The following is a 13762-nucleotide window of genomic DNA, read 5'->3' on the forward strand; positions in this document are numbered from 1 at the left end:
CAATCGAAACCCGAGGGAGAGCGGGGGGGTCCGGGTGCCGTGGTGCGGTACCTCGACTGGGCGCTTAGGAGCGGGGAACTAACCATACAGGTCCCTGCGCTCCAACTAGCCCCGGGCCCTGTGAACCCCCCGACATTCTGGCTGCACACCCGCCCCATTCAAACCGATTGGGCACTGGCCCCTCCATCCAGCGATAATCTCACGTTACCTTGTTGATAGGGACAGGCAAACTTAGCCATGATATCCTCCTTCCATAGGATATCATGGCTAAATCAGAAAAATACCAGACGTAAAAAGGCAGCGTTAACCGCGGTTAGCGCTGCTTTTTTTGTCTCTAACAGGGTTAGCGACATTCTTGATAATAGGAGAAATGTCGCTTAGCGACATTTCTCCTATTATTTTACTCTGGAACGCCCCCTTTGCATCTCATTAGAGATGCAAGGGGAACCGTAGAGTAAAAGGGTGCTAACATGCAAATTTGCATGTTAGCACCCTGTTGTTGATAGGGCGCTAGTTTTATCTCTCCTTTTTTGGCTTTTAGGGGCATATCAACAACAACCGGCGATAATTATCTCTAAGCGCACTTAGCGCTAGGATAATTATCACCGGCTAGCGTGAATTTTTATCACTGAGATAGCGTGCTATTAGCAACGCTTATCTCAATAGCGATAAAAATCCTCACGCTAAGTGGCTAACGTGAGATTATCGCTGGAAACCCAGCGATAATCTCACGTTACCTTGTTGATAGGGACAGGCAAACTTAGCCATGATATCCTCCTTCCATAGGATATCATGGCTAAATCAGAAAAATACCAGACGTAAAAAGGCAGCGTTAACCGCGGTTAGCGCTGCTTTTTTTGTCTCTAACAGGGTTAGCGACATTCTTGATAATAGGAGAAATGTCGCTTAGCGACATTTCTCCTATTATTTTACTCTGGAACGCCCCCTTTGCATCTCATTAGAGATGCAAGGGGAACCGTAGAGTAAAAGGGTGCTAACATGCAAATTTGCATGTTAGCACCCTGTTGTCGATAGGGCGCTAGTTTTATCTCTCCTTTTTTGGCTTTTAGGGGCATATCAACAACAACCGGCGATAATTATCTCTAAGCGCGCTTAGCGCTAGGATAATTATCGCCGGCTAGCGTGAATTTTTATCGCTGAGATAGCGTGCTATTAGCAACGCTTATCTCAATAGCGATAAAAATCCTCACGCTAACAGGCTAACATGAGGTTATCGCTGGAAAGCCAGCGATAATCTCACGTTACCTTGTTGATAGGGACAGGCAAATTTAGCCATAATATCCTCCTTCCATAGGATATCATGGCTAAGTCAGAAAAATACCAGACGTAAAAAAGCAGCGTTAACCGCGGTTAGCGCTGCTTTTTTTGTCTCCAACAGGGTTAGCGACATTCTTGATAATAGGAGAAATGTAGCTTAGCGACATTTCTCCTATTATTGTACTCTGGAACGCCCCCTTTGCATCTCATTAGAGATGCAAGGGGAAGCGTAGAGTAAAAGGGTGCTAACATGCAAATTTGCATGTTAGCACCCTGTTGTTGATAGGGCGCTAGTTTTATCTCTGCTTTTTTGGCTTTTAAAGCCAAAAAAGCAGAGATAAAGCCCTTGTTGATATGCCCCATAGTAAGGGGGTAGGATTCGGTTGTGCGTGCCACCCCATGCACCAGTGAACAGAGGGGCAGATGCGTGCAAGAAAAAAGCAAAACTCTGACATTTCACCCCTGCCCTAGGCTTCTCGCGGGCCTGTGGTTCAATCCCACAAGCAGGGGTGTGCTGCTGAACGAGCATTGGGGACAACTTCCTGCTGACGAGCACAGCTGCCACGCGCACAGCGGAAGCCCACACTTTGCATATGGTTACAGCCTGCCCTTGGCAGACGGTGGCAGTTTAATGCACAGAGGCGGCAAGAGCATTCATACATTCATCCTTAGCCTGGGAGAGCCCATGCCATCCCCTCTTTTGCTTATGACTTCCAGGGTCCGCATCCCAAACAGCAATTGCAAATAAATTAAAATGCACATTTATAAAAAAAAAAAACTTTCCTGTGCATGGCCCACGGTTTGTCTACAGAGGAGAAGCTAAAAAGATAGCTTTATCACATTGAGAGTATGAGCAATATTACTAATTTCTATATTTCATACCCGAGTGGGCCTTCATTGGTCATTCTACCTTAAATGTTTCATTTAAAATTTGATCACCACCTTCAGTTTTTCCCTTTTTTAATGGCGTTTTAAATGTTGCATTTTCTGTAAAACAAAGAGTTGTATTGTTCATAATTTTTTTTTAAGCTAGAGTAGATTTGCAGGCAAGATCTTGGGCTTCTGTGGAGAAACGGTGAGTTCCTGGAATGATGGACCAACCTACAGACTTTGGTGAAAGAAAGTGACGTCACTCCAGGAATCTGACGTCACCCACTGTGAGAAGCCAAGACTGCAACTTGGATAGGAAGACACTTTATTTAGAAACGCAGACAGGCTTTATGATGAAATACAATGACAATGCCAAGTGGAGAAAAAACTTAGAAAATCATGTACCTCACATTTGATAAACGCAGTGTGTGTGTAAGATAAAAACTAAAATATTGCAAAACATATTTATTAAAAATAGAAAACTAAAGTTAAAAAAATGTTAAACTTATGGAATATAAAACCAAGTTTTGAGAAATTGAATATTAAAAACGAAAAGATTGAAAAACACTTTTCGTAAAAATAGTTTGCCAGAGAGCAAAAATGGTAAAACAAAGTTTATAAACTAATATTACCTTTTAACTAATTGAACATGTCAAAAACTTCACTGTGGTGAATAATCACCACTAGAATTCGTCTTTTGATGCTTTTCAAGAACAGCAGTCTCCAAGTGGGCATTTGCTGTTGTAGTAAAAACCCCCAAAAATGACCACAAAAATAATCTGAAAACACCCCCTTCCTCTACCATCTCTCGTGTCGCTGTAAAGCGAGCGCCAGTCTGCCCTGTGTGAGTCACGACGAAAACAGGGAGGCAGCAGTCGAGCCAGAGCCCATCTATTCTGAGAGATGGAGAGTCAAATCGAACCAAGCACGGCGGTGAGTACCGGCCTGACCACTACTAGGACCAAATGATTCATCCCGTCGCCATCAGACCATGACAGGATATGGTATCTCCATGTCTTTGCCATACACTCTCTCTTTAGTTATATGTACCCTCCTGCTCAGCCAGAGTGAGGTAATAGATTGCTGATGTGTGCATGGTTTGAGTGTCAGTTGGAATAGGTGGGCTGAGGAGCAAGGATGCTGCTCCCGGTGGGGAATCTTTTATACCAACTTTTCCTGTAACTTAAGACTCTCATCCTAAAGAATAAACTTTATCCTGTTATCACCTTACTGCTGGCTACCCTGCATCTTCATTTACCACAATGGCGACGAGGATGCTTTTTTCATACCAACTTTTCCTGTAACTTAAGACTCTCATCCTAAAGAATAAACTTTATCCTGTTATCACCTTAATACTGGCTACCCTGCATCTTCATTTACCACAATGGCGACGAGGATGCTTTTTTCATACCAACTTTTCCTGTAACTTAAGACTCTCATCCTAAAGAATAAGCTTTATCCTGTTATCACCTTACTGCTGGCTACCCTGCATCTTCATTTACCACAATGGCGACGAGGATGCTTTTTTCATACCAACTTTTCCTGTAACTTAAGACTCTCATCCTAAAGAATAAGCTTTATCCTGTTATCACCTTACTGCTGGCTACCCTGCATCTTCATTTACCACAATGGCGACGAGGATGCTTTTTTCATACCAACTTTTGATGTAACTTAAGACTCTCATCCTAAAGAATAAACTTTATCCTGTTATCAACTTACTACTGGCTACCCTGCATCTTCATTTACCACAATGCCGACGAGTATGCTTTTTTCATACCAACTTTTCCTGTAATTTAAGACTCTCATCCTAAAGAATAAACTTTATCCTGTTAGCAACTTACTTCTGGCTACCCTGCATCTTCAATTACCACAATGGCGACGAGGATGCTTTTTTCATACGAACTTTTGATGTAACTTAAGACTCTCATCCTAAAGAATAAACTTTATCCTGTTATCACCTTAATACTGGCTACCCTGCATCTTCATTTACCACAATGGCGACGAGGATGCTTTTTTCATACCAACTTTTCATGTAATTGAAGCCTCTCGTCCTAAACAATAAACGTTATCCTATCATCTCACTACTGGCTACCCTGCATCTTAATTTACCACAGAGGAGTCTCCTTTTTTAATTTTAAATGTCATGGTTTTAAAATCGTGTATGCTAGCTTGTAATTGTTAATAATGAAACAAACAAATTTAAGTACAAAAATGTCTCACCAGCTCTGCTTAGATGTACGAGGTTTTTTTAGGCAGAGGATGGAATGACGTACAAATATTAGAAAAATTCTCAAAATAAAGTACATATTGTGCAGCCTTGAAGTTCTTTAATGTGCTGTTACGTCTGATTTCAAGGTGTCATATTAATTAAGTATGGTGTGCAGAAATAAAGGCAAACGTGTGTGACATTGAGAAACTAGGCACTTCATAAAAAACACAAAATTTTTTGGGTTTTTTCATTCACAAAATCCCGTGGTTTCAAACTCTCCTAATCTGAAGATGATTTTAATACAAGAACAGTTGATAAATGTACTGCTTCTTTCTCTCGGCATCTTTCACTGCATATCTTGCACACTCCCCTTCTTTCTCCATCTATTGCTTTCTTCCCTTTCTTTCCCTTTGTATCTTTCTATTTTCTCTGTCTTTCTCTTTTCTTTCTATTTTCTCTATATTTCACACTATCTCACTTTGTTTCTCACTTACTCTAATTCTTTCTGTATCTCTTATTTCTCTCTCCCTTATCGGCAAAAGAATAAATATTATGAATTTTTTTAGGATATAGATTTGGAGGGGTCTGCTATTGTTGAACATGAATGCATCAAATATTCCTTTCTTTAAAGTCGCACAACACCAAAGTGGCCATGGGAGAGAGATCTAATATTGTGGCTCCGCTTTAAATAGAAATGACCTTGATCTTCAACTTAAATCAGGGGACTCGATGGATAAACTTTTTTGTGCAAAAAGTCCCAGTTCCTGATTCACAGAATCAGTATTAGGGCATATGTGAATAGCTCATCCAGTTTAGTTTTTAATTAGCATCCTTGTACCCGTAGTCCTGAATTTATAATGGAATAAAAATGACTACAAGTACCAGAATGCAAGGAAAAAATTGAGTCGATATTTCACTCCTACGAGGCACTGTGGATCGTAACAATCCTGTGAGTTCTGTCTAGAATTTACCCTGAAGAAGGAACTCCTAAAGTTCCAGTAGGGACACGTCTACTCATACAGTGGATTTTCCACCGTCGGAAGTTTAGGATTGGGGTGGGATTCTGGGTAGTATTATCAGAGTCTTACAATTAACATGCATGAAACTCTCACAAAGTTGTAACATTGTGAATACTTACATCTTTTACCACCATAAGCGTATGTGTAAAAATCTATCTACAATTATTTAGTGCTCCTCCTGGGTGGGAAAGAGGCAGCAACATTTGAAAGTTGTCAGGGGCAGAAAAGGGTATTTCTCCACCAGAATACTATTCTATTGGTGAAGAAAACAAAAAATAAAGTATCAGTGCAAATTGCGGACAGACCGCAGGAGTGAGTGTGCAGTAGAGAGGCTGCCCCTAGAAATCGACAATTACTCGTGGGTTTCACAAACAGTGGAAGCAAAGCTGCGATTAATATATTTCCGAGCCTTAAATGACAGTTTTTGATCTTGCCCCCTGTGTGCCAAGTATTGTTTTACATTTTGGGTTCTTATTTACGCCACTAGTCAAGGGTCCTTAAAAGTGAGGTCATCTAAACATTGTCTGCTTCATGGTTTAATAGGGTGCACGAACCTTAGAATTGTGGCGACACAAGATTGGACTAAGGAAGCATTCAGTTAACAGTATTCCTCCTCTTCTTCTCTTCATTCCAATGTAGTTTTATAATAGGAACAGCACATTACAGACAAAGCCACTTTTCGTGCAAAAGAGGTACAAATAAAAAGCAGAGACGCAAGCAAACACAGTATTGGCATTGCCAATAGGTCCCATTCTTTAAAGGTGATCGCTGACCAATTGGCTTTCCAAATGGCTGCTTCCATTGGCACTCTACACATGGTGTATGCATTGGATACGTAAGGATGCCTCCACGTGGCGGACATCTTGTAACGGTAAGAGAAGACAATCCAAAATGGCTGTCTATAGCGCACACGTATTGTGGTGCCTCTGGGCCCTGGAAAAAAGAAAGGAGGGGGGCAGCTCGGGGGATGGTTGGGGATTTCCAAAGTGGGATGGGAATGGACAGGGGAGCAATAAAAGCAACGGATAAGTAGCTGCGCCGGGACACTCCTGAGTAGCCGTGCGCGTTACAAACACCAATAACATAACATAACATAACAGGAGGTACATTCTTAGGCTCACAACCAACATAAAGGTGATACTAGCTACCACGTACACTCTACAAATGCTCTGGTAAGGAATGTATGTACCAGTTTTCATAAGGCACCATCTGATCTTTGATTTCTGTCTGTTGTTGTTACTAGTGCCTTCCTCATTGAAACTGGTAGTTAACTGGGCATCTGTTGCTTAAATATTAGCATGGATTGTGACTCACGTTCGCTACAGTTGGGTTGATGTTCTCCACAGTATCCACGTAAACTATTTTCTGCCATTTCAAAGCCATCATCATTCCGAATATCGATGCAAGATATGCAAGGGTTCAATGACAAAATATCGAAGCAACAAATGTCGTGGGACATAAGTATCGTGTCAAAAATATACAATAGAAAATATTGTTATCCTATACTATAATGTAAATAACAAAAGTATTTAAAAAAATATAGTTATACACTAATATCGAACGCAAAAAAAATCGTTTTTTAATATAAACATACTTAAACATAATAAATATTATATATATTAACAGTAATATAATGTAAATTAAATATATTTAAATAATTTAAGTTTATATAAAAATGTTATATTCATTTAAAAAACTCATATATACATATGCATATGTTTATTTAAACGTATATAATTTAAAACTATTATTAAAATAATTATAACATATTACAATTAACACATTTTTGGGAAACTTTAAAAAAATAAATATATATATCATATGCATATATATTTATACATATACACAATTTATATAAATATCAATTAAATAATTATTAATAATAAAACAATAATTATTAAATAATTATAATTAAAATACTTCCCACCTTATACCTCTACAAACCCCACAGCTCGCACCTAAAGCTACACATAATTGAAAAAAATTATGACACAATTAACATAATTAACTATTGAATATTTTATATTAATTAATAATTATTAAAATTAATTTACTTCTCACCCTGTACCCTATAAGCCCCGCAACCTACTTAAGCACTAAAAATACAAATAAACTATTAAATAAAACTCATAAACATCTAAAAATTTACAAACTAAGTTAAAAAATAATCATACAAACAATTTATAAAATAGGCAGTTAAAATATGAACTAAAATACATACAAATAATTTAAAAAAACAATATTATTAATAACAATCTTTTTACAAACAACATTACCAACATAGATGTTTTTAACATGGATATTACTTACTTTAAAAATCGATATTCTTGGCCAAGCTATTTCTGCTCATGATATTTGTGCATCACAATATTTCACACTCAATATTTCTGCACCTCGATATTTTTTTCAATATTTTGTTCGAATTTTATATCAAAGGGGAGAAATTTACAATAAATGAGAAAATTGTTGGCCCCCTAGAAAATCGAGCTTGGATTGGCCTTTTGCCAGTGGTCTGAGCAAAGTCACACCACTGACAAGGTGGAGCATACTACCCGAAAATAGACAACCCACAGCGCGTGTGTGTGTGTGTGTGCGTGCGTGCGTGAGTGCGTGCGTGCGTGTGTGTGTGTGTGCGTGCGTGCGTGTGTGTGTGTGTGTGTGTCTTTGTGTGTGTGTGTGTAAATGCTTTCAGTATGTCAGATGTCAGATAAATAAAAAGAGAAACAGAATGATAATGCCATTTGCTGGGGATGACACAAGTGTGGCCAATTAGGCAAGTGACGATTGAACCCTAGGTCTCCTGTGACCAGAGTTGCTTTAACTTCCAATGGCATGTATATTTATTGTCTTCCCACTGTGTGGAAGGTAAATAATTCTCATATTATATGCCATGATTATCAGTATCATCAGTATCAATAAGCAAGAGAATATTCGTACAAGAAATCCTGTGCCACTGCTGTGTCTCAGCCAGTAACTTTTTAAAGAGACCCTACGATGGCAGCATTTATTGATATATACCATGTGCCCCCCTGCATGCATCCCCTGGCACAAAGGGCCCCCTTTGTTTATTCACCGCCACACTTTTCATGGCAGGCTCAACGCCAGGAAAACTGTGGCAGTGAGGAAACTCCTAATATGCTTGGCGGTGCTGCAGTGGCACCGGCAGCACCGCTGCAAAACCACCAGGGATCCTCCAAAGAAGTCCCCCAAAAATACGATTTTATGCAAATTGTACCATTTCCTCGAGCTTTAAACTGTAAATATACATTATGTGAGTATTTGCAGTGTACTTATATATATAGCTGATGGACTTCAATCAGTTTACCGCAATGGCCTAATATTCTGCATTGCTACTATTTACACTAAGGGCCCTATTACGATGTCGGTCGGAGAGGCCTCTGACTGACACCGTCTCGGTGTGGGAACCGGTCCGACCGTAGGTAGGCGGTTCCAAACACCGGATTACAATGTGACCGCAAAAGTGATCCTGTGCACACATAAGAGTTTCAATGCAATGTTGCAATATTACATAACACAAAAATGTAAAAAAGGCAGAAGTAGAGCTTGTGTATTCTTTATTCCGACAAGGACACGCAACCAGCCGACACATGTTTCGTCGGGGTACAATAACCTACGACTCTTCAGGGCTGAATTCAGTTGCTATGGTGTAGAAGGATCCCACGGCCAGTGATAATTCCAACACGGCTGGGTACAGAGTCAACACGCAGGATAAGTGTGACAGAAATTCAAGCTGGATATAATTCAAAGAAGTATTAAGGCCGTCAGTAACGTATAAGCGCAATCATCAAGGGACCAATAATAAAGGTTAATAGAATGTCCCCACGAGTATGTGTAAATACGAAGAAATAAAGGGTCTGAGGGATAAACACGGGTGCGAGTTTCCCAACGACGTTTATTAATGCTGCGAAAAGGCACGTCCTGACGGCACAGGCAATCGTAAGGGATAATGTGACCACACATTGGGAGTTTGTGTAAATCCCTGCACCTCATGGTGCCAGCCACACGGTGCGGGGATTTTCAGGGGGGCACCAGCTCAACAACCGTAGGCCGCGGAGGGATGAGGGCCCTGCTAGGGGCCCCCAAAGTTGCTTTCTGACAGCCTTTCCATGTCAGAAAGCTTGACATGGAAAGGCTTTCGGATACCGACATCATAATCCCGGAAACGCCATCTGTAAGGGAATATGATAGGTATACAACTGGCCGAAGGGCTTCCTAAGCCCGTCGGAACACAGTCGGATTGACCGGTTGGTTTACACTCTTGAAAATTCAGTGGTCAGACTGTAAACCTATGGTGTCGGTCAGTAAGCCTCCAATGAGCGGTCAGAGGCTTACTGACCAACATGGTGATTTGTCCCTTAGTATTACTACATTCAGTGTTTCTGACAGAACTGCTACATTCAAAACTAAATGCATAAATACATTTTTATAAATAGTTAACAATAGGAGAAAGAGAGCCATGTACAAAAAGCTGCTCCTCTCTGGTCTCGGCTTCACATGTGGTCTCCCCTGGGATGATCATTAGCCTAGTACAAACCAGTAAAGGTGTTTTGATTAATGTCGATATGTAAGGCCTTGGCTGTCCTTTGGGAGCCTGGCCTGAGTGTCAAGGCAACTTTTTCCATAAAGTGCCTACCCATGCGCTTAATCATAGGCGGTACAAACGCCTACCTATATCATGACACTCAGAACACTTCCGCCTCTGCCTTGATCATTAGTCAAACACACCATATATCTCCAATCATGGGAATAGGCGTTGGTTACAAACTGATCATCACAGAGAAGAAACACGTGTCTGAACCTCATCATAAATACACAGAATAACCGTCAAATAATAGTTCAATCACAAATCCAGAGCACTACACAGTTATGTCATCATGGTCTGCCAATGTAGCAGATCCAAAACTTTATTGTTCGATGGCACGCAGGTCAGTATCAAAGGAAAAAAACTGCGGTCACGTGTTTCATCGAGGATGACTTTCTCAAGGCTTGATAGGGTTACGAGCAAGGCAATTTAAGCTGTGGCACGTAAAGAATAAGCATCCAGTAGTCCTCCGAGCCCCAATGACCTGGAGCTGTAGTCACACTAAAAAAGTGTAGAAAAACCCCAATTCATCAAAGTATGGGCTGTGACATCGAGGACTATAGTCAGCCCATGCTGCGCAAATATCCCCATAGAGGCGTCTAACCTGTCCGTTATCGCGCATACGCGCGGTAAAGGACAGGCTAGACTCCTCTACAACCTTAGCGCGACTAAGGCTTTAGGACATTTAAGACTACATCTTTTACTTTTGCTTGGTGTGTTGCTTGATTTGGCCCTAACTTTAACGGTGCCATGGCCTCATAGGTCTTTGGTACATAGGACCTTTTACACACATGATGTGTCTAGTCCTCGGGTCTCTGAGGACTACTGCATGCTTATTCGTTACGCGCCACAACTCGAATTGCCTTGCTCGTAACACTATAAAGCCTCGAGAAAGTCATCCACGATGAAACACTCGCAACAAGATTCCCAGGGGCTGACAAGCCTGAAACCAGTCTTACATGCACCAGCAGGCATGGAGCAGCTGGCGTTCCTGAGTGCACCCCGTCCAAGCCGCTCTCAGTGGCTGTAGCTGAGTACGGGTGAATCGGCCACATGCTGTCCAGGTGGCTAACTCAGTGGTAGCTGCGACGCTCCCGTCTTGGGTCCCTTGCCTGGGTGATGAATGAATGAATGACGGGTACTTGTAGAGCGCACAGCTACTCCGGATGGAGTGTCCCGGCGCTGACAGTTCTCAGATGGCTGTCCTAAGGAGGTTTTAGTTCTTAAACAGTTTTTTAAAGCGAGAAAGATCTGTTGATGTTCTCAGAGCTACCGGCAGTTTGTTCCAGGTGTTAGCTCCTAAGAAGGCGAAGGAACTACCACCTCTGCGCACCAACCGTATTTTAGGGATGCAAGCCAGATTGGTGGAACACGATCTAAGTGTTCTCACCGGTGTGTAGCGGCATGCTCTTTTCCTAAGGTAGGAACTCCCATGCCGTGGAGGGCTTTGAAGAAAATAACCAACGCCTTGTACTTTATCCGTTCCCTCAATGGAAGCCAATGTAGGGACTTAAGATGGGGGGGGTCATATGCGTCCTGGCTTTTGGTTTGAGAATCACCTTCGCTGCTAAGTTTTGCACTACCTGAAGATGCTGACGAAGGGAGTCTGGAAGTCCCAGATAAAGGGCATTGGCGTTGGCATTGGCGATGGTATGCATATGCTCCCACAACATCCTCACTTTTGTTACTGGAAATGGCAGATCAATTTGTAGTTCTTGATGCTCCCGGTGACTCCTTCCAGCACACAGATCCACTGTATCACACAGCCCATGGGCTCCTGCCTGATCAGCATCGTGAATTCCTTCTTGGTGGCCGCTCCTGGCATGCGGGGTTACGCCAGGTACCGCACAAGGCTACACCGTTACCCCTCAACAGTCTTTTCCATGGTGGCCCCTCCTGAAATATGGGGTCACTGCCTGCTTCCACACAATTAAACAGTCCTTACCGCATGACGGTCTTCTTCACAGCAGACTGTCTTGGTATACAGAGTCACCGACTCTGCAATATGCACAGGCTTTAGCCCAATCGGCACAGCAGACCTCTCATGGTATACAGGGTTGCTAACTCTACGCTACAAAAGGGCAACAACATGATCCGTGGAGCAGGTGCTTCCTCAAACCTCACACATAGAGTTCATTCGACGGGGTACCCCACTAGACTGTGCCCCCTCAAAGGCTCTCCTCTACCTCACAGGGCACACTGGTTTTGGCACGCAGGCAGGCGCTCCTGCTCCAGGCACCAGGGGAGGTGGTCTTGGATTCCCAGCAGGGAGACTAGCAGGCCTTAACCCCCAGTCCTGGTCCCAGACAGACATCTTGCAGAGCTTCCCCTTCTCACGCAGCCTGGCTGGCTCCTTGGCAAATGACAATGTTTGGGGTCTCTAACTCCCCTCCTTACAATACATTTCCAGACACCAAATGTGATTTAGGGTCTGAATCTTTGAGGTTTTATGTTGGGGTCTCGTTCTATTGAAGTACCAACTCCTCTGCTCTCTCGTCTCTCTTGAAAAGCAGTCTGTCACGGTAGCAGTGACTCCAAAGGTGATAGTCCCACAACACAGGCCATAGAAGTGTCTCGAGTTAGTTCACACCTGGATGTCAGTTACAGAGACATGTACATCACAGGGTTAGCCCAGGGCCCCGGGCCCCAGCCCTACTCTTTATGATTCTCTCATTAGCCACATCTCACTTCCTGATATTTGCACAGGCCCCGTCCTTGTGACCTCTCACTGAATCAAAGAGCACCCTTTGGGGTAAATAGGGGAAGCCTGTCCCCCAACCCCCTAGTATCTGTCACATCCAGCTCACAGGAACACAGCAATACGGTAATGTATCTAGGGGATTTCTCTATCTCCTCTCCATCTGATGGTGCTACAGACTTAGGGCTAACCCTGAACCCCAAACAACAACCACAAGGTAAATGAGATAACACCACACGTAGGGGCCGATTCACAGAACTAACTTAAGACAAAATCCTAAACTTACTACTTTTGGTATTCACAGAAGTTAGGATTTTGTCTTAAGTTTGTCTTAAGACAAACTTAAGACAGACTTAAGACAGTCTTAAGACAAAATCCTAACTTAAGTCTGTCTTAAGACTGTCTTAAGTCTGTCTTAAGTCTGTCTTAAGTCTGTCTTAAGTCTGTCTTAAGTCTGTCTTAAGACTGTCTTAAGTCTGTCTTAAGTCTGTCTTAAGTCTGTCTTAAGTCTGTCTTAAGTCTGTCTTAAGTCTGTCTTAAGACTGTCTTAAGTCTGTCTTAAGTTTGTCTTAAGACAAACTTAAGACAAAATCCTAACTTCTGTGAATACCAAAAGTAGTAAGTTTAGGATTTTGTCTTAAGTTAGTTCTGTGAATCGGCCCCTACGAGTTTTAGCCCACAGCTCTGTGCATGGTGGGAGTTATAAGCCGATAGTTCTGTGAATCGGGCCCCAAGTCCTGGCTAAAGACGTGAGACTTGAGGTATTTGACAGGAAACAAATAAAGTGATAACGTCACTATGTGATAAGCACGGGCAGAGAAGGCAGACACTTTGGTGTCGTTGCAGAATGACTGTGCTGAGATGTTTGCTTGTTTCTTTTCGTGTGGTTCTGAGTGAGAGACTGTGATAGAGGTGTGGGCGTTAAAAATGTATTTCTAAAACTGAGTAACATCTCAGAATAGAAGTCATTTGTACACCGACAGACAGCCCTCGTGGTTTCACTAGGGCAACGTATACACACTGTCAGGTTTCTCACCGCCTCCCCGGGGCCTGCAGGCAGAACTGACTGAGATTTGTTTTTTTAG

At 42.2% G+C, this 13762-nt stretch overlaps 1 protein-coding gene across 1 annotated transcript in view; it reads left to right on the plus strand.

Annotated features, from left to right (window-relative positions):
* The first annotated feature begins 2985 nt into the window (after window positions 1–2985).
* CCR10 (C-C motif chemokine receptor 10) overlaps window positions 2986–13762 on the plus strand; it is a 32158-nt gene continuing 21381 nt past the window's right edge. Inside the window, exon 1 of the mRNA XM_085653377.1 lies at window positions 2986–3081. Coding sequence (XP_085509503.1) covers window positions 3052–3081 — 30 coding nt within the window. The 5' untranslated portion in view covers window positions 2986–3051. The remainder of the gene's footprint in view (window positions 3082–13762) is intronic.

Source organism: Triturus cristatus, chromosome 1_1, assembly GCF_964204655.1.
Source record: "Triturus cristatus chromosome 1_1, aTriCri1.1, whole genome shotgun sequence".
In the NCBI taxonomy this organism is placed as follows: Eukaryota; Metazoa; Chordata; class Amphibia; order Caudata; family Salamandridae; genus Triturus; species Triturus cristatus.